Genomic DNA, 27,409 nt, shown 5'->3' with positions numbered 1-27,409 from the left:
TATGCATTTTGTGGAACAAATCAGATTTGTTGGCTTTAAAGTTTAAACTATACAGAGAGGTCTGGAAATAGGGGTATCACTTTACCTATAATAATTGGGCCACAATTGGGTACAGTAAAAAGGTTCAATGACTTCAACATTTTTATAGATGAATTTAGATATGCGAAATTTGTCTCAATTAGGTCAGACTATTTAAGTTTTAATTAGTTATCAGATTCAAATGCTTAAACTATTGCCAAACTAATCTTTAGTTCACTAAGATGTATTATGGGCAATCCTTAAAGGGAAATAACTTTTACTATACCAAACCTTTCCATTAATCTATAATATGTAATTATGATTCTGTTTTGCCCTTGTTGGGTCTAATATATATTAACCTAGATCTAGCTATTATATAGTATCAGTAGATTCGTTATTAAGTAATTCTTTGACGTTTAAAGAACCTTCTTGTTCGGTATGCTAGGCATCTCCACCCATGACAAAAGCTAACCAAGCTTCAAATACACGCGACACTCAATTGTTATTTAGTGTCCAATCTAGTCATCAGTCATACGAAGCGATACTAGCCACTAGTCGGTGACAATTAACGTGTTCAATCGGCATGAAAACCATGTCGAAGTCATCTAAAAAGTCGCAAAATTATATAGACAGGTAGCTCATTGTCAGTTGGATTCAGTTTAGTTGAGTCTTCTAAAGCGAAAGGTTTACATTTAGGAACATATTATATATATCCCAGAGCTTCTAAATAATGTTCATTAAACTAATTTTGTTGGGAATAATTTGGTGTAACGGCATTTTTATGCCTGGCAAAGCACAAAATCTCGTCGATCGTTTGAGACCAGTTGCAAACGTGACGCGTTTTGATGACGGCATTAAAGTTGTTTCCGGCACCAAAGTGAAGCGCTATGAGCGTCTCACTGTTCCCCTCGGTGGAATTGGACCCGTTGGCTTGGGATCGGTCGGTGTCGGCGGAGGAGCAGCTGGTTTATTGGGACCTCTTTTGAATCCACAGCCTGCTTATTTGGGCTACGCCTATGTAGGTTAATTCCCACTAATTGTTTAAGGAATTTTGTTTAATTATGCTTTTTAGCATGTGCCGCAGTGGTTAGCTGGTGCTAAGCTAATGGGTGATGGTGAAGGAGCCAGCGATGTTGCTGGCATGATTACATTCCAGCAGCTGCCCTACAATAGCGACATCAAAGTGACCATCAATGTGACCGGCTTGCCTCCGGGCAAGCATGCTCTCCACATTCATAGCTATGGTGATTTAAGTGATGGCTGCAAATCAACAGGTGGACAATTTCCAAATAATTTTGTAAGTAATGACCCATAAAACTATTTTCCTTTTCTTATGAAGGGTTGGTTCTTTTAGCTCGGCAATGTGGACACCAAGGAGGATGGCAGCATCTCGGGAGTTTTTATGAGCATTTATCTGCAATTATTTGGTTTTAATGGCATTGTGGGTCGTTCCATTGTGATTCATAGCAAGCCCATTGATTTAAATACAGCTCTCAATGCTGAGGTGTTCTCATCCTCATTACAGGCCATGCCCAATGCCTTGGCCTATCAGAACGAGGAGAATTCAGTAGGCCCGGCCATAGCCTGTGGAGTGATAAGTCTTATGAGCAGCAGCAGCTCGGCCGTTACGGCAAGCACCAGCACAGCGGAGAAGAAAGAGATTTAAATGTTTTGAGGGGACGAAGTGTAAGCGATCAAAATAAATCATAGTAAGAAAAATTTGTTAAATTTCTAGGCGATATATTTTATTGGTTTATGTCAACGTTTTTCAAAGATTGTAAACATTGTTCCATTACCATAATATTCCATTTGATCACTTAGACCTAGCCAACTTAATATGCAACTCAGTTTTTACGATCATTACATGCTGCGCATGCGCAATTAACGTTTTTATGTGGCGCCTAAGAAAACTTTCTTCGATGAAGTCTTTAGGCTCGATTGGTCAGTTGCTTGCCAAAATTCAAAATGTTTGGTCATCGCGTTGACTGCAAAAGTAAAAGTTATCATCTATTGATTGGTATAGCTATATTCTATTTACACACAATTTCCTGTAAGGATCAACAGCCGAAGGGAGAAGCGAAATTTGAATGGCCTTGGTCGCGTTTGAACAAGACAACAACAAAGGGAAAACCTACATACAAAAATGACTATAATCAAATGGATATATCACAATTTAGTGATTTTGAACGTCATCCGTGTCGACGTGTTTGTCAGCAGGGACAATCACAGAGTTGTTACTACCAATTGGTCATACACAATTATCAACGTTTGGGTCCTGAATGTCAGCGTTGTCCATACGATGAGCGTGCCTGTGCCTCAGAGAGCTGCATCTATGGCGATGGTGTGGCTACTCCAGTGATGGCTATCAATCGCATGGTTCCGGGGCCTAGTATTGAGCTATGCGAAAACGATACCGTGGTTGTCGATGTGCTCAATTATTTGTCTGAGCCCTCAACAATGCATTGGCATGGTGTGCACATGACACGTTCCCCAGAGGCAGATGGAGCCCCTTATGTGACGCAGTATCCAGTGCAGCCCGGTGAAGTCTATCGCTATGAATTTCAAGCAGATCGCAGTGGCAGTCTTTGGTATCACAGCCATGTGGGCTGGCAGCGTGGCTTTGGAGTGGCTGGAGCTTTAATAGTACGTCAATCACGGCAGGAGAATCAACACTCTCAGCTGTATGACTATGATCTTGTTGAGCATGCACTAATGGTGCAGGATATATTCTATGATCGGGACTTGCAGCAACCACGGAATATTCTTATCAATGGCAAGGGTAGAAATCATTTGAGTCAGTTATCCGACAGCGACAGTCGACATCGTTACGAGCGTTTGCGTGTTACTCCAGGATATCGTTATCGCATGCGGATCATACTCAATGGCATTTTCAATTGTCCCGTGGAGTTCTCGATTGAACAGCATAAGCTTCTGATCATAAGCACAGACGGCAACGATATTGAACCTGTTTTGGCAGATGGCTTCTTTCTAACCTCAGCCGAACGCTTCGACTTCATACTAGAAGCCAATCAGTATGCCAAAAACTATTGGATACGTGTCCGTGGCTATGAGGAATGCGAGAATCGTAAACTGTATCAGGGAGCTGTTCTAAGCTATCGCGGCGCTGCCCGCACTGAGTTACCTCAGGGAGATATTATCGAAACAAGCACCAGCACCAGAGATTTGACTGATCCTCCACTATTCATCAATGATTTTCGCTTTAAAAATGCCAATGAAAGTGTTTTCTCCAACACTCTACGGCAGTTGGATAAGGATAATAACGTGGGCACTGTGGCTTTGCGCTCTTTGCATCCAGTGCCCTGGTCAAGATATACCAAATTCCAAACATACTACTCCAGTTTCAGTTTACGACAATCACCAAATGGAGAACAACTATTTCAGATTGATGAGATTACCTACAATTCACCTGGCATATCTTTGCTTCAGGGTCGAAATCTCTTTAATGATGATGGTTATTTCTGCAACAGCAGTTCCCTGGCCACACAGGGACGCAACTGTCAGAGGGATTTGTGCGAGTGCGTTCATGTGATTCGGATGCCCGCCTACAGACCCATCGAAATGGTTGTAGCCAACTATATGGATGCCACACATCCGTTTCATATACATGGCTATACGTTTCGATTGGTGGGTCAGGGTGTTCTTGGCAATTTGAATGATTTGCGCAATGTGAGTAAATTATTATAATCAAAGTAAATATAGAAATTATGTGGAATGGTAGAAAAAATTAGAACTGCAAATTAAATATGTTTTTCAGCTTATTTAAATCAAATAATTACTGTTTCCATTTCATCTTTTCATCCACAGATACGCGAGCTCGATCGTCGTGGTCGGCTTTCCCGTCTGCCAGAGGACTATGCTGCAGTGGCCAAGGATACCGTACAGTTACCGGGCCTGGGATATATTATAGTTCGTTTCATTTCCGATAATCCAGGCTTCTGGTTATATCATTGTCATGTCGAATTGCATGCCGTGCAAGGTATGGTGGCGGTTCTCAAAGTTGGTGAAAATCGCCAAATGAAACGCTTGCCGGCCCGCGTTCGTTGTTAATTTGGGGAAAATCTCTTGGGAATTAAAATGTTGCGTATTTTCCAAACCATAAATAATATAAACTATAATAATTTATGTACATAGAAGTCAACAATTTATCACCCCCACTTGAGTTTATGTGCATTTAATTGGTTCGTTATAGGGGACATGCCGCTTATCGCTATCGAAGATTAGCTAGCCACTCGATGGTCTTTAAAGGGCGTGGTAAGACATTCGACTGCAGTAGTAGTTTGTTTGGTTTCATTAGGAAAATGTCAAACGGAAGAGTTTTTTGCAGTTTACTCACAATATGGTTTTGCCTTTGCTTAGGTGGGCACAGTGCTCCTTCGGAGATTATTGATTTCTATAAGCTTTTCAATAACCCAGAACCGCAATTGAGTTTGCCCTCAAGAAGGACTACGGTAAACCTGCGAGAATTTAATATTTACTGTGTAAATAACTTGTTTTGAACTTTGAATTACCAAAAGGCCTATTACATTGGAGAACATGGATACCCGGCAGAGCATCACTATGTGACCACTGAAGACGGTTATATACTGGGGCTGTTCCGTATACCGTATTCGCACAATCTTCAGAATCAAAATGAAGTTCGTCCAATTGCTATCATCCAGCATGGCTTGTTCTCAAGCTCCGACGCCTGGCCGTTCCTAGGACCAGATGATGCTCTGCCCTTTCTACTGGCCGATGCGGGATTTGATGTGTGGCTGGGAAATGCCCGCGGCAATACGTATTCCCGGAATCATACAACCCGGTCGCTGAAACACCCAGATTTCTGGCGTTTCAGTTGGAATGAGATTGGCTACTATGATATTGCCGCCATGATAGACTATTCCCTCAGTACTGAGAATGGGCAGAATCAAGCAGAGAAGGCCATCCACTATGTGGGTCATTCTCAAGGCACTACGGTTTTCTTTACCTTAATGTCTATGCGTCCAGAGTACAATGAGAAGGTGAAGACAGCTCACATGTTGGCACCAGTGGCCTTTATGGGAAATATGGAAGATCAGTTGGTCAATCGATTGTCACCATACTTGGGTTTCCATAACATCTATTCCAGTTTGTTCTGCTCCCAAGAGTTTTTGCCATACAACGAGTTTGTCTTGGCTTTGCTCTACAATGTCTGTCGACCAGATTCGGTCGTCACCGGCTATTGTGATACGGATCTTGAAAATCTTAATACCGATGGACGTACCAATACGGTGGGTCTTTTGAAAATTGATTCTGTATTACGTAAAACTAACTAAATTGTTTCCAATAGACTGCCAGCGCATTGGGTTCTGGCACTGGCCCTGCCGGCGTTTCAACTGATCAGATTCTTCATTATTTGCAAGAGCATCAATCCGGACACTTCCGTCAATTCGATTTTGGAAGAAAGAAGAATCTAAAGGTCTATGGCACTGAGAACCCACCCGATTATCCCACCGAGAAAATCACATGTGAAATGCATCTGTGGTATTCGGATAATGACGACATGTCCGATGTCGATGATGTTCTACGGGTGGCTGAGACATTGCCGAACAAGGTAATGCATCACATGGATGATCCGTTGTGGGATCACATGGATTTCGGCTTGAACTGGGAAGTACGCAAGTACATTAACGATCCAGTAATTGAAATTATGCTAAAGTATGAAACCAAGAGTCGTAAATGAGGATGTAACTTGGAATATATTCAACCGTATTTATGTTGTACATATGTGTAAATAGTTGGACTTAGTTTAATTATATATTATATATTTATTCAATAGCTTTTAAAGATCCTTTTGATACTTTTCAGCTTGTAAAGATCCTAGGTGATTAATTTCTCTCTACTCTTTTACGTTTACCTACATACAATCTGACTTTTTTTTGATAATTGATATTTTTCCCACTTGAGCTTATGCTTATTTAATTGATTCGCTTATCGATAGATAAGCCACAGGCTTAAGTGGCTTTGTGGTTGGTATTAAAGGGCATGGAGTCGTGCCTGAACGCTTTAGTTCCGTGACAACATGCTGAAAAGTAAGATCTTACTTCTTGCCGGTTTTTTGGCACTCTGCCTTTGGGCGGAAGTTCGCAGTGCTCCCCTTGCAAAGGATCAGGCAGATCCTTTAGAAGGCATCGATTTCTACAAGCTCTTTAATAATCCTGACGGACGCCTACATATAGCCTCCAGATTGACTACGGTTGATCGCATTGAGGAACATGGCTATCCAGCGGAATATCATGAAGTGACCACAGAAGACGGTTATATTATTGGACTCTTTCGCATTCCATACTCGCATAATCTTCAGAATCAAGATGAGGTCCGCCCTATTGCCTTTATACAGCATGGACTGTTTTCCAGTTCGGATGGTTGGCCAAATCTAGGACCAAACGACGCATTGCCATTCCTGCTCTCCGATGCCGGCTATGATGTTTGGCTGGGTAATGCACGCGGTAATACCTACTCAAGGCGACATACATCTCTCTCCACGGATCATCCTTCATTCTGGCGCTTTAGTTGGCATGAGATTGGCTATTACGATATAGCCGCAGCAATCGACTATTGCCTGAGCACTGAGAATGGTCTCAAACAAAAGGAAAAGGCCATACATTATGTGGGTCATTCCCAGGGTACTACAGTATTCTTCACTTTGATGTCCATGCGTCCGGAGTACAATGATAAGATTAAGACAGCTCATATGCTGGCACCAGTCACCTATATGAACCACATGGCAGACTGGTTGGTCAGCACTTTGGCACCCTATCTGGGACACCATAACACATACTCCGAGCTCTTCTGCTCTCAAGAGTTTTTGCCCTACAATGACTTTGTATTGGCCTTGTTCTTTAATACTTGTCGACCCAATTCAGTTGTCGGACAATTTTGCGATGGAGTACTCTATGATGGAAGTGATGAGAGTCGCTATAATACGGTAAGTCCAATCCACTATAAGAATCAGGCAAATCCAATTAATTGACATTTCATCGCAGACTGCAAGTGCTTTAAATGCTCAGGTGCATCCAGCTGGTGTCTCAACCGATCAGATTTTTACACTACATGCAGGAACAACAGTCAGGACACTTTAGGCAATTTGATTTTGGTACCAAGAAGAATCTGAAACATTATGGTTCAGAAGTGCCACCAGATTATCCCACCGAGAAAATAACCTGTAACATGCATTTGTGGTATGCCGACAATGATGAAATGGCCTCCGTCGAAGACGTTCTACGGGTGGCTGAGACATTGCCCAACAAAGTAATGCATCACATGGGCGATCCTCTGTGGGATCATAATGATTTCGCCATGAATTGGGAGGTGCGCAAATACATTAATGATCCGGTTATAGCCATTATGAATGAATACGAAAACCCCTCAAACGAACTGTGATGAAGGCTTCACGCTTTATATAAATATAAGATAATATTAAAAGTATTAAATATTTAGTAGAAAAAAACCCAAAAACCTATCTAATCATTAACGGATGTTCAATAGAAGCCCAGAAGTAGACACTTTTCAAATGAACAAGGTTCAAATTTTCCAAAACAAAAAAAAAAAAACGTGCTACTGCTAAAGTTCTCAGGGGTTCTTAAAAACAAATGCGACCATAAAATGATATGGGTTTAAATTCTATTTGCCGATCTATCAGCGGGATATTCAAAAATAAATGTCCAACACAAGTGGCACAAATTAGCGATAAGTATTTATGACTAGCTTTTGTTTTTGTATATTTTATTATTATTGGCGTAAAGTGTTTTGTTCTTCGTAATCCAGAGTATATTTTCGGAAACATCAATTAGCCATTAAGTACATACGTAGGTGACTGGGTTACGATGGCAAGATTAGTACTTTTAATTTTAAGGGCTTTGATTTGTAATTTTTGTGGCAATCAGGCAGAATTTTTGATCAGATGTTTGATTATAAAACAAACTTGTTGGATTTGTTGTGGTGTTTTATTGATAATCTTGACAGTTGATTATTTATAAGGGTACTTGGAATTGGACCCCCTTGGGTGTTGGGCTATAAACCAGAAGACTTGATTTTTAAACATTCAGTTTGCCTTTAGACGTTGCGCCATGGAGAAGCTAATGCTCTTATTAATCTGCCTTTGTGGAGCGACATATTCTGCAGTTATTGAAAGGCCATTGAAAGAGATTGACTTTTATCAGCTCTATAATGTGGCCGATCCCGAGGCTTCAATTAGCCTTAGAAGTAAACGTTCAACGGTAAGATTGTTTTATAGGAATTCCTTATATATTTATTGATTAAAACTTTTTGTTTTAGCTGGATCGCATAGCCGATCATGGCTATCCGGTTGAACATCATCATGTAATCACGGAAGATGGCTATGTAGTTGGCGTTTTTCGTATACCCTACTCCCATAAGCTGCAAAATCAAAATGAAGTTCGACCCATTGTTCTTATACAACATGGTTTAATGAGCTGTTCCGATGCCTGGATTTTGGGTGGACCCGACGATGCCTTGCCCTATTTGCTGGCCGACGCTGGCTATGATGTCTGGCTGGGTAATGGCCGTGGCAATACATATTCACGGAATCACACGACACGATCAACAAAACATCCAGATTTCTGGAAGTTTAGTTGGCATGAGATTGCCTACTATGATATAGCAGCCATGATTGATTATGCCCTCAGTACTGAGAATGGTCTGCAACAGAAGGAAGAGTCCATACACTATGTGGGTCATTCCCAAGGCACTACAGTTTTCTTCACTTTAATGTCCATGCGTCCAGAGTACAATAAAAAAATCAGGACTGCTCACATGTTTGCACCAGTTGCCATTATGAAGAATATGGAGAATAGATTAGTTCGAGCATTATCGCCATATTTGGGCTACCACAATGTCTACTCTAGTTTGTTTGGCTCGCAGGAGTTCATACCAGGAAACGGTTTTCTATTGTCCCTATTTTTCAATACCTGTGAACCGGACCTATGGGCTCGTCCAGTTTGTCTGCGTGCCATGGACTCACTTTATGCCAATGGACGAGTGAATATTGTAAGTTTGAAAATATCTCAATTATTTTTTTGCATTTCCAACCGAACGCTTCCTTGTAGACTGCAATGCCTGAGGGGATGGCAACTCATCCTGCTGGTTGTTCTACCAATCAAATTCTTCATTATATGCAAGAAAATCAGTCGGGACATTTTCGTCAGTATGATTATGGTAAAGCCAAGAATTTGAAAATCTATGGCTCTGAACAGCCACCAGATTATCCAGTCGAACTGATCACATCTGCGGTGCATCTATGGTATTCGGATAACGATGACATGGCGGCTGTGGAAGATGTGGAAACCATAGCGAAACGTTTGCCCAATGTGTTTATGCATCATATGGAGGATCCCTTGTGGGATCATGCAGATTATGCCTTAAATTGGGAAATTCGTGAACTTGTGAATGAACCAGTTATTGCCATAATGGAAGCTTATGAAATGGGTCTTAGCCAAGTGTGATAAGACCTTTAAATGTTGTCGCTTCTGCGTTTTACGTAGCTAAATAATCTTAAATGTCGTCTATTTTTATATTAATCGCAAAGTTTCACAAACTTTATTAGAGGTTTGATAAGATATTTATTGTTCTTAAGTGCATCCGCTAAATACATATAGGTTTATAATTTTGAATCCCCCCCCCTTTTTGTATTTGCAATCATTTCAAAAAGTAGTGGCCTTAAAAATGAATAGTTTTCAATAAGACCAACTACTTTTTACCCAAATTCGATCAGTTATAGAACTATATTTCGAATAATTTGCAGCACAATGTGGCCTGTTCCGTCTCCATTGCTTTTGAGATTTCCATATTAAACAGGCTTTAAGAACTTAACATCTTTACTTATTTATTGATACATATACTCGATGCTTAATTTTATTTTTTATCAGATAGCAAACGCCTATAACATTTAAGGAAGAAAACCAAAGTCAGAAATATCTTTAAAGCAGCTGTCAAAAGTTTTCCTTACTTAGTCCGTACTAGCCTTTATATAAACACATATAATTTTTCCGATTGAGTAAGTTTTGATTGTGAGCGGATGACCTACAGGAATGAATATATTTATACATATTAGGATTTGTATTCGGATAACGAAATACTATACATACGTATGTAAGTAAGTATATCTCAACAAATGTAAATGGACAGACTGATTCGGCCCAAGTCAACTTTAGTGTGAAGAGATGGAGGCAAAGAAAAACAAATTACATTTACATTGGCGTTTTGGCCATTTGCTTTCAGTCAAGTTCAAGGCCAATGAAATCTGTGAAGGCATCTGCCTGATTTTGATGTTATTCAATTCATTTGCCTAAATCACTTAATTGGTCCTAATTTGTGAGGCGTGTAAACGTAATCAATGTGCCATGTGTGTGTATACACACAAAGTTCGTTTCGATAAGGAAAAAGTAAATTTCCTTTGTAAGCTTACGACTAATTAAATAATTGAAGTGAAACTGGCATGATACATACATAGATTAAGTCCAAAAAAATGAAATGAATAAAATTCGAAAGAAATACTGAAAAGTCAACGCAACTTGCAACTGCTCTAGTAGAAGCGCTATTCCAGGTTTTAGCGAAATATACAAACAAGTGGAAAATTCAGCCAGCCATGGCAAGTGGAAAAAACACGGAAGCGTTAAATTGGCTCAAGTGTGCAGAAAAAAGACTGTGCCATCTAAAATCAAGGCAAAGTAAAGTAGAACTGCAAAAAACACCAGCAACAACATCAAACAGGAACAACAACTGGAGCAACATAAACACCAAACAACAGCAACACCAAAAACATGAAGAACAAATCTTTGAGTAACTCAAGTCGACGCAGCAACGATAAAAATACGAGTATATGAAATAAGGGTCAGAAAGAGAGTTTTATTTTTCTTTTGCTCTTTTACCCTATCTGAAAAAGTTGAACTATTTTATGCATAAATTTGTTACATCGCACTTAATACCGACTAAACATTGTAAGGACAACTGCAAAAACTAGTTGACTTACATATTAGTTCTGAAATCTTGAAAGAATCGGATTGGGGTATATCCTAAACTATGATAAGATTAGAAATAAATAGTCAAAAAAGTTCTTTGCGAGGGTATAGCCAACTCGTGATATTCCAAAAACAAGGTGTCCTTCGGTTTTTTCCTTGCCCTCTCGGCTTAAGTTAATGTTAAACAGGCGTTGATTGTTTTTGGCGCCACATCATAAAGTCGAACTAGAGGCGGTACCCAGACAAATTAAGCAAAGCAAAACGACCAAAAGAATATATATTATATATAAACGGCAGACTTCGGTACCAATTCAAAAGGGTCAAGTCGGTGAGCTTGGCCCCATTATTTTGCATATGCCATAAGCTCTTCCCATTTTGTTTTCTTCACACTTTTTGTGTAAATGTTTCTCGCTTTTACGAAATAATTATTTTGCTTATTTTTTCCGTTGGTCGCTTGCTTGGGACCTTTTAAGCCAAAAGATTTATGGTTAACGAAATTTAATTATAATTATTTTTGGATGTTGTGCTTTGGTGTAATCCCTTACAGCATTTCATATAACATTTTCACATTGTATTGTGGAAAATTTATGTCAATAAATTTAATTTAATCCGTTTGTTAATTGTAAAATTTGCTTTTATCATTGTCTTAATTTAGCTTCTTGAGATAACGTTAAAATGGGTGAAACATTTTATTAGTATTCACTTGGAGATATTGCTCATACGCCATGTTAGACGCCTTTTTGCTATGGCTTCCGCGTTAAGTGAATTTCTCTCAAACCATAAATCATAACGTAACAATTGCCTGCAACTGAGACTAAAATATATAAGTAATCCCACTAATTAGAGCCGCAAATCCTTTGGCATTATTTTGGCTTCCAGGTATTGATTGCCATCATCAATAACCAATTAGTTCTGATTGAATTGCTCTCGGTTATTGTGTGTAACTTTGTTATACTTGGAATTAGATTTATCCAACACAGATTCTGACATAACTTCACATGCAATGCACTTGCCTATTGTCTGGCCATTAATATGCATTAGTAGGTTAGTTAAGCTCAATAAATAAAAGAAGAAAGCAATGCCAGATAGATGCAAGGTAATTGTGCAATCTGTAGCCGCTTGAAATGAAAATAAAAATGTCTGTAAATGGTTTTAGTTTTGTCCATTTAGACTTGACATTTTGCTGATGCTTATTAGATTCGACTGTTAGTTGGGGAGTAATCAAAGTTTTTTCCCAGTTAACTTGCTTTTATTGGATATTTCATCCACCTGAACCGTCAATTTTCACAGTTAATCCAATTGTTGGGCATTTTCGAAATGGACTCTAATGGATATGACAGGAGGAGCTACAATTTTCAAGCTGATAGCGTTTACGAAAACTATGCAAAGTAAAGTTAGAAACCCTTCAATTGCCAATTTAAAGCATAAGCATTAACATGAAAATGGCCTTGAAATTTTAGGACCAGACATGACTTTGGCTAAGAGTGTCAGAGGTAAATATTTGATGTTCATATACGATCAGAGACATTATAAATCAAAGAGAAATCTCTTGAAAATTGCAACAAGGTGGCCTTACCTTATCTAAGCATTTGTCGTTTGTGTGATTTGAAATATGCTCGAACCAGTAGTCACTCGTTTTTATCTAGTTAAAGCCAAATGTAATATGATTGACGTAGGAACAAGTTAATTCATTTTCTAATCCCATGGCGTTAGCCAGAGGAAAAATCCCAGTTAAAAAAAAAAAAAAAAAAACAAAACAAAACACGGCGACACTTGAACACGTCAGTGGAAACCAAGAAAATTTACAATTTAATACCGAGTCACACCAAAAGTCGGAGGTGTGTACTATGGGGGTATATATTGTCAGTCAGACCCGTCGCATGCTATTTATATGTATGTGCATACATATGAGTGTGTACAAACATATATCTTGCTCGGCCTGGCAAATTAGGTGATAAAGCTTTCTTGTTCGTAGTATAAAGCCTCAACCCACACAATTACAAGATTTGTGTGAATTATGATGAGGTCGTCCACACATGGTCGTTGATAGAATGTTGTAGTTGTTGTTGTTGTCGGTAATCATTGTTGCCTCGGCTTGATAAGCGAAGTGAAGATCTACTCTCAAAGCCCATGGAAGATTCGCAGTCAGTTCAGTGTTTCGTTGTGACTTGATCTAATCAGTCACTTAGTTTCCAAGTTACGGGAATCGATTTAATTAGTCAACTATCCTGATCACAAGGATCTGTACGGGAACAATCAAAATAAAAAATAATAAACATCCTTTGTGCCTAGCAAGACGAAAATTATGCAATTATTAAAATACTTTCTTCAATCTATTCAAATAAAAGTAAAAAAAATAGTTTAATGTACAATGAATTAGTTTTTCTTATTAGATTGAAGAAAGAATAGTTGACTAGACTTAAAAAAGGAAACGCACTTAGTTTTTGGTTATTTTCTTAATTAACAAAAACTCAAGTACAAAAAAATTGTCTCTATTTGTGGACAATCAACGAAACACTAAAGGAAACATTGGAAAAACCATACTGTTTTCTATGTGTGTGTGTGTGTGAGGTTGTGAATAAAGTGCGCGGTTTATGTGCGTGTGAAAACTAATGCAAAAGCAATCAATGCTAAACGCATTAAAGCTAAAACTATATAACTAGAGACCAGAATCGGCTCCGTCTCAACACGGCAGGAAGTCTATAAAAATAAACCCATAAAAGCAACTTGCGCTCAAAGAAAGAAATAATGTCAACCGCAAGCGGAGCAACTAAGGCAATGGAGGGAGCCAGTACGATGCCCACCACCCCAACGCTGGTGACCAAGGCGTTTGTTAAGACAGTTGAGGCCATAATTAGCAGTACAACATCCTCAACATCCTTGCCATCGAGCTCGTCAACAACTGTGTTTCCCTCCACCGATTCTTCATCATCATCATCATCATCAGCAGCAACAGCAGCAGCATCTTCAACATCCACTTTGGGGGCAAGTGGAGAGAAGCTCAGCGTGAAAGATTTAAGCCAGGCACTGCAACATTTTGGCATTGTTGATTATTTGGTTTTCGTAGCCATGTTGGCCATTTGTGCTATTATTGGCTTCTATTTCGGTTTTATCGAGAAAAAGCAAAAGAAAAAGAAATCAAAATTGGTCAGCAATGGAAAGGATGGCGCTGGCGCAGCTGGAATTGAGGAACAGCGACGCGGTTCCGAGGCCTTGGATTACTTGGTGGGTGGGCGCAAAATGAAAGTATTTCCTGTCGCTCTGTCATTGGTGGCTAGGTAAGTTAACGTTACATGTAAATTGTTAAATTGCCTTTGCGGCTCAGTTCTTCCTATTTGGGAAAGCAAACTCTCTTCGACGGTTCCATGGCTAACACACAGGATATCCGATGAGGCTTATTTAATTACCTCATTGTTTGGGGAATGAGTGGGCTTGACAGGAATAGGTTTCATGGTCAGTGGCCAGGGCTATTTAAGTTCTATTCTACACGATTTTGGGCTATTTATCACAAGGTGGAACATAAAGAACAACTCCCACACTTTGGTTAATTAAAGAGAATTGTGTAAACAGTTCAAATTGTTTACGATGTATTAAAGGTGCAACTGTATTCGATTTCAAACTATAAACATGTTGTGCGCCTTTTAGTTAGATAGGCAGAATATTATTTTTTTCTTTTATGTTTTAAGCTTTGTATATCCTTGTTGTTTGATTATGGAAATTATGTAAAGTTATTTGGTGATGCTGTCAGATTTCTTTGTATATTGTTTTATCAAGCTCATTTAGAAAAACGAAATATAGATTTTCGGTTTAATCCAAGAGTCTTTTATTGTATCTCCATCTGTTTATTTCGTTCTCTGTCTCACATAGAAAGTAAATCAATCAAAATATTCAAGTAATTTCACTTATTCCATCATTATACAGTCCGCTGCAGCCAAACGTGCGTATACGTAATCCAAACAGACAGCTCTGACCAAGCTATGTGGGGTTTCGACCAAGGGTTGGGGACCTTGTGGCGTCTGGGAAATTGTTTGCCCAATGCTAACAATAGCGAGAAATAAGCATTTTATTTAAACTTTTCAGTCGAAAGCAAATGCAGGAGAGCGTTAACAATATTCATTGTCAGGGTCAAGTTTGATGCTGGATAATGATTATTATTATTATGATTATTATGCTGATAAGACGCTTTGGCTTTTTAGGTTGGACAACTTTTCTATATGCCTTGGGGCAACAGTGTATAAATCTAAGTTAGCTGCTTTGCTTAGGCTAAGCCCTAAAAGGAGATTGAAGTTATTTAAACTTACGGCAGCCGCAAACTCAAATAATTTGCCAAATTACTTTTGCTTCGTTCCTTTTTTTTCGTTGTTGTTGTTGTTGCTGATTTTGTTTTGGGGATTTTTCGCTCACATGACCTTGAGCAGTTCGACAAAAAAAAGAGGAAAGATAACTAATATTAGGAGAGAGAAAGAGATGCCGAGTTTATTGTATTGGACACGGTTTTGGTCAAACACCTTTTCTGTCTTTTTTTTTTCTTGTATGTATGAATTTAGTTCGAATTCGGGTGCGGCCTTTTGTCTTAGATTTTAATGATAGGTCGTGGGACTTGGTTTGCTGGTCATTTGCCTTCTCTTCAATTGTTTTCAACGCGAACCTTTTATTGTTATGGACGAATTCTATTCCATTTGGTTTGTCGTTTGCTTTTTGCAACAAATTCAGACAACGTGCTTTGAATGACAATTACATGCCATCATTTTTATGAAAATTCCTTTTCATGAGATTTTGGGTTTCACTTTAACCTTCCTTTTGGTTTGGTTTGCTTTCGTTATTTTTTTTTCCTTTCAATTTTGAAATGTGTCCTGCTCCTGCTGTGTGAATGTCTGCATACTTTAGTGTCGCTTGTTATCAACTTTTAATGGCATTTTCTGTTCTTCTTTGTGGCTAAATTGAAATGATGATTGTTATGGACATTAATCATCAAAATCAGATTATTTAATGCATAAGGTAAAAGATTGGGAAACTTTCTTCTACTTACAGCAACTCTCCTTCTCTTTCAGTGTGATGGATACATTTTTTGTTTATTAAATTTACCTTAAATTGTTGTTTTTTTTTGTCTATCCAACCAATTTTAATTAAAAATTTCCAAAACTTAGTTCAAGTCATTGATACTGTTGGTCCACCTCACATTGAAACTTGACGCAAAGTAAACATAAATCTTGATCAATTATGCTGTAATTAGTCCTATTTTGGATAAAACTTTTTGAGCTTGTCTAATTATTTAATTTTCCTCCTTCTCTTTATTTTCTTTAAGCTTCGTTTCGGGCATCTCACTCTTGGGCACGTCGACCGAAATTTATGTCTATGGCACACAATATGCCTTCATTCTGGTTACATTGGCATTCTCAGGAGCCATCTCCTGGTACATTTTCCTGCCAGTGTTTTGCAATCTGCAATTGACTTCAACCTACGAGGTAAGCTGAACGTTGTCTGATTTCAGAGAAACGAATATTCATTAATTTTATGTGTTTGCATGCTGCATAATAACAAATACTAAGAATTTTTTCTTTAGCATGTTAAGTTTAAAGCAGAAATCAAAAAAAAAAAAAAAAAAAAAAAGCAAACAAAACCCAGAAATGGGAAAAAGGAAAAAAGAATGGGTTAGACTTCTGTTTTCTGTTATTTTTTGTTGTTGTCTTGTTGTCCATACCAAGTGCTTTGTTTGTAATATACATAGAGAGAGGGAGAGAGATAGAGACAATGCCAGATACACGCAGATACAATAAGTTTGCTCCCTGAGCATGAACAACAATGCCAATTGTCCTGGCTTGGCATACGGAAATTCTAGTTTATAAGAGCTACATGGCGTATGAGTAATATTTTCGATTATGTATGCGCGACGTAGTCAGACTCACACGCATACATCCCCATACACACGCTTGTGTGCGTGTATGTATGCGAGTGGGTTACATTTATTGTGCAAAACCAAAATGTCGAGGAACCAAACAACAAACAAAAAAAAACCCTAAATATTTGCAGTACTTTGAGATGCGCTTTAACAAATCGACTCGACTACTGGCATCAATATTGTTCACCATAACCACAGTAAGTTGAATAAAATCTTGCAACCACAATTAACTGAAACTTAACATTGTAATAAACAAATTTATCTTTTCCCTAGCTAATCTGGCTGCCTATAGTTATCTACGTGCCAGCGTTGGCCTTTAATCAAGGTAAGTTGGCACCTAGATTCGTTGCTTCAGATATGTTCAGTTGGATCCCTTTTCCAGTCACTGGCATCAATGTGCATGTCATTACACCAATTGTATGCACCATCTGTATATTCTACACAACAGTCGGTGGCCTCAAGGCAGTCGTATGGACAGATGTCATTCAAACAGTAATTATGGTGGGAGCAATTATATTTGTCATCATCAAGGGCACCATTCACGTTGGGGGTCTTGGTGCGGTTATAGAGAGAAATTTTAATAGCGGACGTATCGAATGGCCAGAGTAGGTGATCGGTTTTATGTTGCACGTATATATTGGAGATGAAACGATGCTTGCTAAAACTTATAAGTTATGAAGATGGTGGCAAAAACTACTTTCGAAAAAGTCTCTTGATCTTGAGTTTATCGTTTCTATTTCCAGCATATGCTAAAGGTTTTAACTAACTCACACACTTCTCTCTTTAACAGGCTTACGTTTGATCCAACAGTGCGAATGTCTATGTTTGCCTTGCTGCTTGGCAATGTGGCACATAATTGCTTCAATTTGGGCTGCAATCAGATTATTACCCAGCGTTATCTCTCACTGCCTGGCATCAAGCAAATGAAGCATGCCACGGTGATCTTTATTGTTGGGTTGACAGTTTTAAATGCAATTTGCTTCTACAATGGACTGCTTCTTTATGCCGCCTACTACGATTGTGATCCACTGACGACAAAGGTGGCTTAGTTGTAATACTCAGTTAGATGTTTTCTTTTTAAATGTGATCATTTTTACAGCTGGCTTTAGCCAAGGATCAATTGGTGCCATTGCTTGTGGTTGAGCTGTTAAATGAATTTCCTGGAATTCCTGGCATGTTTGTGGCCGGTGTTTTTAGTGCTGCACTCAGCTCACTTTCAACTGGTTTAAATTCCATGGCGGCAGTCTTTTTAGAGGATTACATTAAGCCATTGAAGAAAACGCCATTAAGTGAACGTCAAATTGCCCTTACGATGCGCCTTTGTACAGTCATTATCGGTTCGATTTGTGTGGCTTTGGTCTTTGTGGTCGAACGCATGGGAACTCATGTAATGCAACTGTCCATGTCCTTGGGTTCGGTTGCTCAGGGTCCATTGTTGGGTCTATTTTCGATGGGACTGCTGTTCCCACGTATAAACTCAAAAGTTAGTTCAATTTTAAAAAGAAATTTGGTACTCTTGAATTAAAAAGACCATTCAATAGTGCCTTTCGACTTCGTTTGTTTTTCTAAACATGTGTGATAATTTTTGTTCATATTTAGTGTGCCCTTGCTGGAACTATTTGTGCCATATTAATTATGTCCTGGTTAATATTATCAGCCCAGTTCGCCCTTAATTCCGGAGAGATTCAGTATGAGAGTAAACCTGTAAGCATTGAAGGCTGTGATTATGAGTTTGATCGTTCTCAATTGACTCCGGCAAATGCCACGATTCCTCAAACTGAGCAACCTGCGTGAGTTTTGTTATCCTTTGCTTTATACATTTCATTATTAGCACGATAACTATGCAAATCTTTCAAAAAACAGCTCTCGTAGCTTTGCCCAGCAAATCTATAGTATATCGTTCATGCTATATAGCTGCACTGGAGCCTGTGTGGGCATTATTTCTGCCCATTTGTTTGGCTTTCTCTTTGGTCGTAATAACATTGAAGATGTCAACGAGGAGCTGCTGTCACCCATCATAAGAAGGAATAACCTGAGCAAATATGCCAGCGTTCAATTGGAAGAGAATACTCTAAGAAATGCTGAGATATTTGCTGAAAAATCTTAAAGAATTGTCTAACTTAAGCTAATAAAATAATTGTTAATTTAACTTAAGGGGATTATTATTATTATTTTTTGTTTAACCAATTTGTTAATCATTTCTACAAAAGGTTTTGTATATATGTACAATTAATTACTTTAATTGCTATCGATTTTAATGGAAACCGCACCAGAGTTGAAATTTTATAATACCTAACCAGACTTGACATTTTATTTAGTACTTTCAAATGCGTTATGGCCCCAGCGTACGTAAATTTGGATCTATCTTGTTTATTGTTGGCACAGTGAGTATTCCTGTTGATGATTTATCCCAACCAGATGTGGTGCGATGTGCTTAGGACATTTCAATTTATCTGTACTTGCATTTTGCAGATGCTTTGGCTACCAGTGGGCTTGTATGTAGCAGCTATTACCTATAGTCAGGGTGAGTTAGAGCCTTTGGTTTATGGTTAACAATTTCCATGCGAAATCTATTTGGTTTGCTTTCAGTAACCGGTACTGGCATCCATATAATTACACCTATTGTCTGCATTGTCTGTACGTTCTACACTTGTGTGGTAGGACATAATTACATTTTGTAGCTGAAGTGTTAAACTTAATCAAAGACTTGCCATTTTGTTGCTAGGGCGGACTGAAGGCGGTAATTTGGACTGATGTCATACAGAGTTTCGTGATGTACGGTTCGATTTTGGTGGTTTGCATCAAGGGTACCTATGATGTGGGTGGACTGAATGTAGTTCTGCAGCGAAACGAAGCAAGTGGACGTCTTAATGCACCAGAGTAGGAGAAATCAGATAATTAAATATCTTTGACTAAATTTCTAATCTAATATACTTATACTAGATGGACATGGGATCCAACAGTGCGACTATCAATGCTGTCGGTAATTGTGGGTGGCACTTTGCATAAAATTCAATCATCCGATGTGAATCAGGTTTCGATTCAACGTTTCCTCTCATTGCCCAGCTATGAGCATGCCAAACGGTGCATGTTAGTGTTCACCATTCTATTGATATTTCTCTTAAGCTGCTGTTCTTATATGGGCCTGGTGACCTATGCAGTTTATCACGATTGTGATCCCATCAGCACTAAGGTAATGCTCGATTTGTACGTTCTGTTAGTCTATAGACAAATAATATGGTTACTTGTTTAGTTGGCCAAGGCCAGTGATCAGTTACCATCACTTTTAATGATGCGCACTTTGGGTGCATGGCCCGGTCTGCCGGGTCTTTTTGTGGCTGGCGTATTTAGTGCCGCTCTAAGCTCTCTCTCCACGGGTCTCAATTCGTTGGCTTGTGTGATTACCCAGGATATGGTGCGTCCTGCTCTGCAGAAGCCTTTAACAGAGCGCCAAACAGCATTTCTACTACGTGCCATTGTGGTGATATTCGGTATAAGTTGCATGGGTATGGTCAACATGGTTGCCAAATTGGGTTTGGTTGTGCAATTGGCCACAACTACATCGGCTGTATCAATGGGTCCACTCTTGGGCATTTATACCATGGGCGTGGCCTTACCGTGGGTTAAGGGCAAGGTAATGCTGAGGTAAAATGTTTGCAGTCCCCTATTCAATCGTTTATTGGTTTCAGAGTGTTCTAGTCGGCAGCAGCGTATCATTTATAGCTCTAGCTTGGATTTGCATCAACTCTCAGTTGGCCCAAATGAATGGTGACATACGTTATGCTAAAATGCCAGTATCGGTTGAGGGTTGTGATTATACCTATGATAATGCCACTGTCTGGCAGGCACTTTACGAGTACAGGTAAGTATCAGATTGAAATTATACAGGATTAAATTATAGGTTTTGCCATTTCTCTTCCCGCTCTCTCTTTTTAGCCCTTCTGCAGAACGTAATCTCTATCATTTATCATTTTTCTGGTATACTGGTTTTGGTGGCTTAATATGTATATTAATTGCTTTATTATCAAGCTTAGTTTTCGGTTGGCAGGATCTCACAACGATTGATCCTGCCCTAATTACCCCATGCATGCGTAGATTTTTACCAAACATCCAAGAATATAAATCTATTCAAATGCAGGATCTATTCAAGCATAAAGATCATCAGCTAAAACAATCTGAAAATTAATTAAATAATTTAACTAACCGATTGTGTTAAATAAACTTTTTCTCCTTAACTGTCAGTTGCCTTTTATTTTGTGGATTTCGTCTTTGTTTTGTTTCTCATCATGACTCATCTTGTAAATAAACCATGTAATCCCTGTACAACTTAGGATTCTATTTTCATTCTCCTTTTTTTTCGGGGCAGTATTTTGAAAGAAGATTCGATAGACGTATACGTATTTTTGGTTCTTGCCTTTTTGTCGTGATGAATGTGAGTATGCCTGCAGAAATTTTTGAACTATCCCTTAAAATTCATTTCTTACTTTACTTAGATACTTTGGCAACCCATTTGCATATATGTGCCTGCTCTGACATTAAATCAAGGTGAGATAATATAATATAAAATTCTTAAAAATATTTTAATATCTTCTTTATATTTCATGTGCAGTGTCTGGTATAAGTGTACAGATGATAGTCCCAATGACTAGCCTTGTATGCATTGCCTATACTAGCATTGTAAGTTAAGTGAGTAAATTAGAAGAATTGAATTTGACTGTTTGTCCTTGCAGGGTGGCATAAAGGGAGTTGTTTGGACAGATGTTATACAAGGATTCGTTATGGTTGGCTCCATGGCCTTTGTTATTGTAAAGGGTACCTGGGATTTGGGAGGCTTAAGTGTGGTCCTGGAGCGTAATAGTCAATACGGTCGCCTAGTGGGTCCAGAGTAAGTAGGGAGATTACCTTAGCTCAAAGATAAGTCGACTAACTTGGTTATATTTTTCGTTTAGTATGACCTTCGATCCCACAGTGCGTATGGGTGTTTTTGCCATACTTATTGGCGGTGCCTTCTTCAAGTTACAAGCAAATTGCATAAATCAATCGATTGTTCAACGTTATCTTACCTTACCCAATAATCAGGCTGTCAAGAAGACATTAATATTATCCTTTGCTGGTTTTATTCTGGTCCTATTGATGTGCATGTATATAGGATTGCTGGCATTTGCTGAATTCTATCACTGCGACCCCATTACCACTGGGGTAAGTAGCCAAATGAATGGTGATAAAAACAAATAATATTAATAATTGGATACGTTCTTTATTTAAAGTTGGCCAGAGCCAAGGATCAGGTGATACCTCTTTATGTTATGAAAAGTGTTGGCATGTTTCCTGGCATGGTGGGTCTTTTTGTGGCCGGTGTATTCAGTGCAGCTTTAAGTTCTCTGTCAACGGCTCTTAACGCTCTATCGGCGGTTGTTCTTAAAGACTTTGTTGAGCCTTACAGAAGTAAACCATTAACAGAACGTGAAACTGGTTTTGTACTACGATCCGTTGTTGTTATATTTGGGCTAATATCCATGGCGAGTGTGCCAATTGTCGAGAAATTGGGCATGGTTATGCAGTTGTCGTCGACTGTGGCAGCCATTACCTGTGGTCCTCTGTTGGGGGCTTTTTCTGTTGGCATGTTATTGCCATTTATCAACACGAAGGTTTGATATGATTGGTTGCAGTTGTTTTCAATAATAACTAAACATACCCTTCCTTCTCTTCTTATTCTTGCAGAGTTTATTGACAGGCATATCGGTGGCTACTAGCTTTACAGCCTACGTGGTGGTACGTGCTCAAATCGCCATGTTCACCGGACAAATGGTATTTCCCACCAAGCCCGTTTCGGTGGAGGAGTGCTCATATGATTTTGAGTTCCCTCACAATTGGAATGCTACCACAGCGGCGTAAGTTATTGCTCCAAATATCATTTTTTATCAGGCATACGTATAAATTATGAATCCTTTCGTATTTGCTTCCTTTTCGCAATAGCACACCGACTGAGGGACATAGTCGTAGTATACATGAAATATCATTTCTATGGTACACGGCCATTGGTGCTGTGGGCACTGTACTAGGCTCTTTGGTGGCCACCTTTTTTATATGGCAAACAGGATGTTCGTCTAGTCGATAAAGAATTGATTTCACCAGTTCTTCATAAATTCTGGTATGGTGACTATAAAGGTGTCGCCAGTGTTGATCCTGATTTGGAAGATGAGAAAAGTAAATTGGAACTGCATGAGTCCACAACACAAGCAAAGCTAGATACATAAGTTAAATTGAAATTCGGAAATATATCAAATTTACTGAAATACGCGACCCTTTGGTTTTATTTAAATTTGTTTTCCGTCAAACTTTTAACCTAAAACTAAACCATTTAACCTCTTGTTTTTTAGCTAACCTAAGCTTAACGCTTACAACTGGGTCTGTTCATTGAACTGCTCGAATATGTTATATTTATTTGTACTTATCGCACTCATTCTTTCAGTATTTTGAGAGACGTTTCAGCCGACGCATGCGTTTATTTGGGGCTTCATTATTCGTCCTCAAAGCGGTAAGTTCCCAAAAATAATTCTTGAAAATTGCATTCTAATATAAGGTCCCTTCTTTACAGATTATCTGGCTTCCCATTGCTGTTTATGTGCCAGCATTGAGCTTCAATCAAGTCAGCGGCGTTGATATACACACTATTACTCCAATTGTCATCATTATTTGCACTTTTTACACCTGTGTGGGTGGTCTCAAGGGTGTCGTCTACACGGATGTGGTGCAAAGTGTGATAATGTATGGATCTCTGATTGCAATCATGATTAAGGGCACAATCGATTTGGGCGGTTTCGGTGTAGTCTGGCAGCGTAATCTAGATGGTGGACGCATCAATGCGCCAGAGTAAGTAGAAAATAATACACATTTAGATATTTAGCAGTATTAATTAACTGTCCATGTTCTTCAGATGGTCTCTGGATCCCACTGTACGCATGAGTGTGCTGTCGGTCTTTCTAGGTGGCACATTCTTCAAATTGCAAAGCACTTCAATCAATCAGACGATAATACAGCGTTTCATGTCTTTGCCATCGATTAAGCATGTGAAGCAGACGCTATTTATCTTCACCATCGGTATAACCCTACTCTATGCAGGTTGTGTCTATGTTGGCTTGGTCTGCTATGCCACCTACTATGATTGTGATCCCATGTCCACTGGTGTAAGTAGAGCAAAATGTTCTCTTGACTTCTATTAATGTAGATATACTTATGTTTTAGTTGGCTGGACGTCGAGATCAGTTGGTGCCTCTTTTGGTAATGCGAGTTTTGGGTGTCATTCCTGGACTACCGGGTCTTTTTGTATCTGCTGTATTCAGTGCTGCCCTTAGTTCTCTGTCCACATTGCTTAACTCTTTGGCGGCTGTTATTTTGGAGGATTTCGTTAGGCCTCGTCTTGGCAAAGCAATGACAGAGCGTCATGTGGCTATGACGATGCGTTTGGTTGTGGTTATATTTGGTACCAGTTCCATATTCATGGTCTATGTGGTGGAGAAATTGGGCATGGTGCTCCAATTGTCAGCTACTCTTCAATCAAGTTTATATGGACCAATGTTGGGTATCTTTGCCGTAGGCATGCTGATGCCTTGGGTTACCGAAAAGGTATAAAAAAAAAAACTGAATTTCGATCATAATGATTTAAATTGGTTTCCACTCTTTAAACAGAGCGTCTTTGTGGGAAGTATTCTGTCATTTGCCACTATGGCTTGGATAGCGGTCAATGCCCAAATAGCCAATGTAAGTGGCTCATTCCGTCACACCAAGTTGCCAGTTTCTGTTGAGCAATGTGAATATGAATTCGATATGAATCGTTATCTTAATTCAACTGCGGAATAGTAAGTTACTCAAGCGATCACTTAGAATTAGTTATTTACTTTGTTATACTTTATTTAACAGCGAACCACACAGTGGAACTTCGGTGTATCATATGTCCTTCTTGTTATATACATTATCTGGAGCATTACTCGCTATAGTCTTCTCGAACTTGGCCACTTTAATTTTTGGACGACAGGATGTTACAGCTGTAGATGAGGAACTGTTGGCTCCAATCGTTCAACGTTATTTGCGTAGAAATAAATACTATGACAGTATTGAGCTTAAAAAGCAACCAAAGCCTTTGGTTGTTGAGAGTTCCGATTAAATTAAGAGGCGATCAAACTGGTTACCGATCGTGGAAGATAGCAACCGCAACACAGAGGCAATAAAAGGTGTTTAGGAACCTGATAAAGTATTTATCTATAACTATATTGAGCACCATATCAGTCTTTCTGTTTTTTTAATTTCTATCCTTCTATTTATCTATCTAACTAACTACCTATCCATTTATCTATTTACCTTTTGAACTATCTATCTATATACCTAACTATAGTTCTCTATACTAACTATTTCTAATCTACCGTTTATTCTATGCTATTCTTTTTTACCATTCTACCTGTTTCTTCTGCCTATTTTCCTATGTAAGACTAAGTACAACTAACATTCTTTTATTTTTGTAAAGGGGTTTTTGGTATATTTACTTTGGATATGTATAAAATCTTATAATAAGCAACAATAAATTTTAAAATTCATATACATATGTACATACATAAGTCACATTTAGTTTGGTGAAATCATTTTTAAAACTGTCAGTTGTGAATCATGGCCATGCAGATTGCTGCCATGCCACACAACTGACTGTCTTACTTTCTAGGAACATTAATGTGACCTTTTGGACGCACATCTTCCAGACTACGTTCCCCCTTAAATTGTTGTGATGGTTTTCGTCTTACTTTTGAGACACTGCGCTGGGGCCGGTGGGTCGGCGGGAGATGGGCAAATGAAGGTTGTCGGCGTACAGAAGACGATCGCGAAGTTGTGAAGAAGCGATGCCTACTGGGTTGCCTTTGCGGGCTTCCTCCCGCATCAATTGGTGTATGTATCTTTCTGATCTTAGATGTTGCCCAAGTCGATTGCGTTCTGGCTAAATCTGGCATACTGACTGTACCCACACCTTTTGCTAACCGTTTGACAGTTGTCGATTTGGCGCAACTTCGTTTGGGTTGTAATTTTCCGTTTGTATCTTGATTGGAGCATTTCTGACAGACTTGTCTATAGTAGACGTTGGGTTGTTGCTGTTGCCATAGTTTGTGTTGTTGTTGGACTTTGGATTTGAATGATTCACCACCAGTAGATCTACTTTGATGGTCAGTACTGGATGAAGTACTCCGTCGTCTACGATCCTTATCCCTATCTCTCACACGGTCTCGTTTCTCGTTGCGACACTGGTTCAAGGTCCGATAGTGTATGGTTTGATTATCGATAAGCATTTGGGTAAGAAACTTAAATTGATTCAAATTTGTCTCATTCTGTTCAGCCAGTTCTAAGAGAAAGGAAGATCTAAGTTGGGTTATAATTTGATCACGGTCTTTAACTTACGACCTGTAACCTCACGATAAAGTTTATTAAGCAGCGACTTTTGCTGCGACAATTCCGCTGAAAGATGTGCTATGTGGGCAACGGTATTCTCAAAACATTTGGCAATCATGCCCTGGACAGCGCCTTGAACTGCTTCTAAGACATTATCGTGTATAATGCTAAAGAAATCGGCACAAGATTCCTGTAAGTCGCGATTTGGATCATGATGAGGAACCTCTGTAACATTTTCTTGATGTTCACATTCCTTCTCTATGTTTTTGTTTCGGTCACCCGATTCATGGCCTCCTCCCGATTCTCTCGGTCCATCAGATGTTGATGCTAAGGCATCTTCTCCTTGGCGATTAGTGGCTTCTTCCTTGTCAGGCATCTCACACACAACTGGAGGAAAACGAAATTCGACACTTCGCGATGGCGGCGGAATTTTACAAGGTCCTGATTCATTATCTATTCGGCGATTACTATTTGATTTTTTTGGTTTACGTAAACGTTTCACACGTTTGCTACTCAGATCACGTAGTGCCGATGATATAGACGAGTCTGCATTGCGATTATTAATACGGACATTTCCACAATGCTGATAATGAAGACGTAGATGGGATTCTTTGGGCAAATAACATCGCTTAACTTCATAGCCGGGCTCCTTGGCTGATCTGGTGAAGCAATAATTTGGAAACATAGTTTTTGAGCGATAATTTTTATTGTGCATCAGCGTTCAAATATGTGTCAAATAAATGTCAGTGCAAAGTTTCGGTAAAACGATGATTTAGTGGTATGAAGTGGTGCAAAAATGTGCTCATGCGAATGAGTGTGTGTGTGACTGGCAAATTTGGGATATCTTTTTTTTTCGTTTTATCAAATTTTGAATTTTGTTGAAACAAAAATATTTTTTGTTTGTTTTTTGAAAATTAAGACAAATATTGTTTAGCCTTTTAAAATTTAATTTGTTATATTGGTTAGGATAAACTTGCAATTCTCTTTGGGTTAATTCCTCTTTAAATTAGTTGCCAAATAAGTTAAATAAAAAAAGAGTATAGAAACG

General features: G+C 38.9%; 9 protein-coding genes across 12 annotated transcripts; 8 read left to right on the top strand and 1 right to left on the bottom strand.

Annotated features, from left to right (window-relative positions):
* Window positions 1-6: 6 nt before the first annotated feature.
* On the top strand, window positions 7-1,746 carry Sodq (Sodesque). Of its 2 annotated transcripts, none has more exons than XM_068299527.1 (3): window positions 7-1,036; window positions 1,103-1,315; window positions 1,373-1,746. In XM_068299527.1, exons 1-3 carry the CDS (start codon window positions 749-751, stop codon window positions 1,682-1,684), a joined length of 813 nt encoding a protein of 270 aa, XP_068155628.1. In that variant the 5' UTR covers window positions 7-748; the 3' UTR covers window positions 1,685-1,746. The 2 variants fall into 2 exon arrangements, with proteins under 2 accessions (XP_068155628.1, XP_068155627.1); XM_068299526.1 differs by having other exon boundaries at window positions 1,091-1,315.
* Window positions 1,747-1,983: 237 nt separating this feature from the next.
* On the top strand, window positions 1,984-4,086 carry Mco3 (Multicopper oxidase 3). The gene is made up of 2 exons (XM_068301965.1): window positions 1,984-3,705; window positions 3,844-4,086. Exons 1-2 carry the CDS (start codon window positions 1,984-1,986, stop codon window positions 4,084-4,086), a joined length of 1,965 nt encoding a protein of 654 aa, XP_068158066.1.
* Window positions 4,087-4,320: 234 nt separating this feature from the next.
* On the top strand, window positions 4,321-5,834 carry LOC137584914 (lipase 3-like). The gene is made up of 3 exons (XM_068300509.1): window positions 4,321-4,487; window positions 4,554-5,285; window positions 5,345-5,834. Exons 1-3 carry the CDS (start codon window positions 4,338-4,340, stop codon window positions 5,735-5,737), a joined length of 1,275 nt encoding a protein of 424 aa, XP_068156610.1. The 5' UTR covers window positions 4,321-4,337; the 3' UTR covers window positions 5,738-5,834.
* Window positions 5,835-6,076: 242 nt separating this feature from the next.
* LOC137585931 (lipase 3-like) lies at window positions 6,077-7,512 on the top strand. Its single transcript, XM_068301964.1, is given in 3 exon segments — window positions 6,077-6,982; window positions 7,041-7,097; window positions 7,099-7,512. Coding segments are annotated over 3 exon segments (1,302 nt in total). The 3' UTR covers window positions 7,438-7,512.
* A 619-nt stretch (window positions 7,513-8,131) lies between these two features.
* Window positions 8,132-9,686, top strand: LOC137585234 (lipase 3). The gene is made up of 3 exons (XM_068300934.1): window positions 8,132-8,273; window positions 8,332-9,063; window positions 9,123-9,686. Exons 1-3 carry the CDS (start codon window positions 8,136-8,138, stop codon window positions 9,516-9,518), a joined length of 1,266 nt encoding a protein of 421 aa, XP_068157035.1. The 5' UTR covers window positions 8,132-8,135; the 3' UTR covers window positions 9,519-9,686.
* Window positions 9,687-13,162: 3,476 nt separating this feature from the next.
* On the top strand, window positions 13,163-25,535 carry LOC137584653 (sodium-coupled monocarboxylate transporter 1-like). Of its 2 annotated transcripts, XM_068300163.1 has the most exons (9): window positions 13,163-14,311; window positions 16,339-16,498; window positions 17,064-17,129; window positions 17,206-17,257; window positions 17,315-17,537; window positions 17,723-17,972; window positions 18,032-18,415; window positions 18,532-18,722; window positions 18,796-19,086. In XM_068300163.1, the coding sequence occupies exons 1-9, from the start codon at window positions 13,782-13,784 to the stop codon at window positions 19,037-19,039; spliced, it is 2,100 nt and encodes a 699-aa protein (XP_068156264.1). In that variant the 5' UTR covers window positions 13,163-13,781; the 3' UTR covers window positions 19,040-19,086. The 2 variants fall into 2 exon arrangements, with proteins under 2 accessions (XP_068156264.1, XP_068156265.1); XM_068300164.1 differs by lacking the exons at window positions 17,064-17,129; window positions 17,206-17,257; window positions 17,315-17,537; ... (2 more) ...; window positions 18,532-18,722; window positions 18,796-19,086 and adding exons at window positions 23,405-23,470; window positions 23,531-23,805; window positions 23,870-24,119; ... (1 more) ...; window positions 24,622-24,791; window positions 24,853-25,535 and having other exon boundaries at window positions 13,168-14,311.
* On the top strand, window positions 19,255-21,168 carry LOC137584655 (sodium-coupled monocarboxylate transporter 1-like). Its single transcript, XM_068300167.1, has 7 exons — window positions 19,255-19,316; window positions 19,405-19,589; window positions 19,658-19,812; window positions 19,876-20,125; window positions 20,186-20,566; window positions 20,622-20,794; window positions 20,869-21,168. Exons 2-7 carry the CDS (start codon window positions 19,494-19,496, stop codon window positions 21,116-21,118), a joined length of 1,305 nt encoding a protein of 434 aa, XP_068156268.1. The 5' UTR covers window positions 19,255-19,316; window positions 19,405-19,493; the 3' UTR covers window positions 21,119-21,168.
* Window positions 21,463-23,235, top strand: LOC137584657 (sodium-coupled monocarboxylate transporter 2-like). Its single transcript, XM_068300168.1, is given in 7 exon segments — window positions 21,463-21,477; window positions 21,663-21,817; window positions 21,882-22,131; window positions 22,200-22,580; window positions 22,654-22,823; window positions 22,909-23,017; window positions 23,019-23,235. Coding segments are annotated over 6 exon segments (1,188 nt in total). The 5' UTR covers window positions 21,463-21,477; window positions 21,663-21,710; the 3' UTR covers window positions 23,190-23,235.
* On the bottom strand, window positions 25,444-27,253 carry LOC137584654 (uncharacterized). Of its 2 annotated transcripts, none has more exons than XM_068300166.1 (2): window positions 26,374-27,253; window positions 25,444-26,314 (listed from the first exon to the last, which is right to left on the bottom strand). In XM_068300166.1, exons 1-2 carry the CDS (start codon window positions 27,074-27,076, stop codon window positions 25,635-25,637), a joined length of 1,383 nt encoding a protein of 460 aa, XP_068156267.1. In that variant the 5' UTR covers window positions 27,077-27,253; the 3' UTR covers window positions 25,444-25,634. The 2 variants fall into 2 exon arrangements, with proteins under 2 accessions (XP_068156267.1, XP_068156266.1); XM_068300165.1 differs by having other exon boundaries at window positions 26,371-27,251.
* Window positions 27,254-27,409: the final 156 nt, after the last annotated feature.

The sequence above is a fragment of the Drosophila tropicalis genome, unplaced genomic scaffold, assembly GCF_018151085.1.
Source record: "Drosophila tropicalis isolate 14030-0801.00 unplaced genomic scaffold, ASM1815108v1 contig_878, whole genome shotgun sequence".
Classification (NCBI taxonomy): Eukaryota; Metazoa; Arthropoda; class Insecta; order Diptera; family Drosophilidae; genus Drosophila; species Drosophila tropicalis.
The sequence above is the reverse complement of the archived record's forward strand: the minus strand, read 5'-3'. Positions and strand labels throughout refer to the sequence as shown.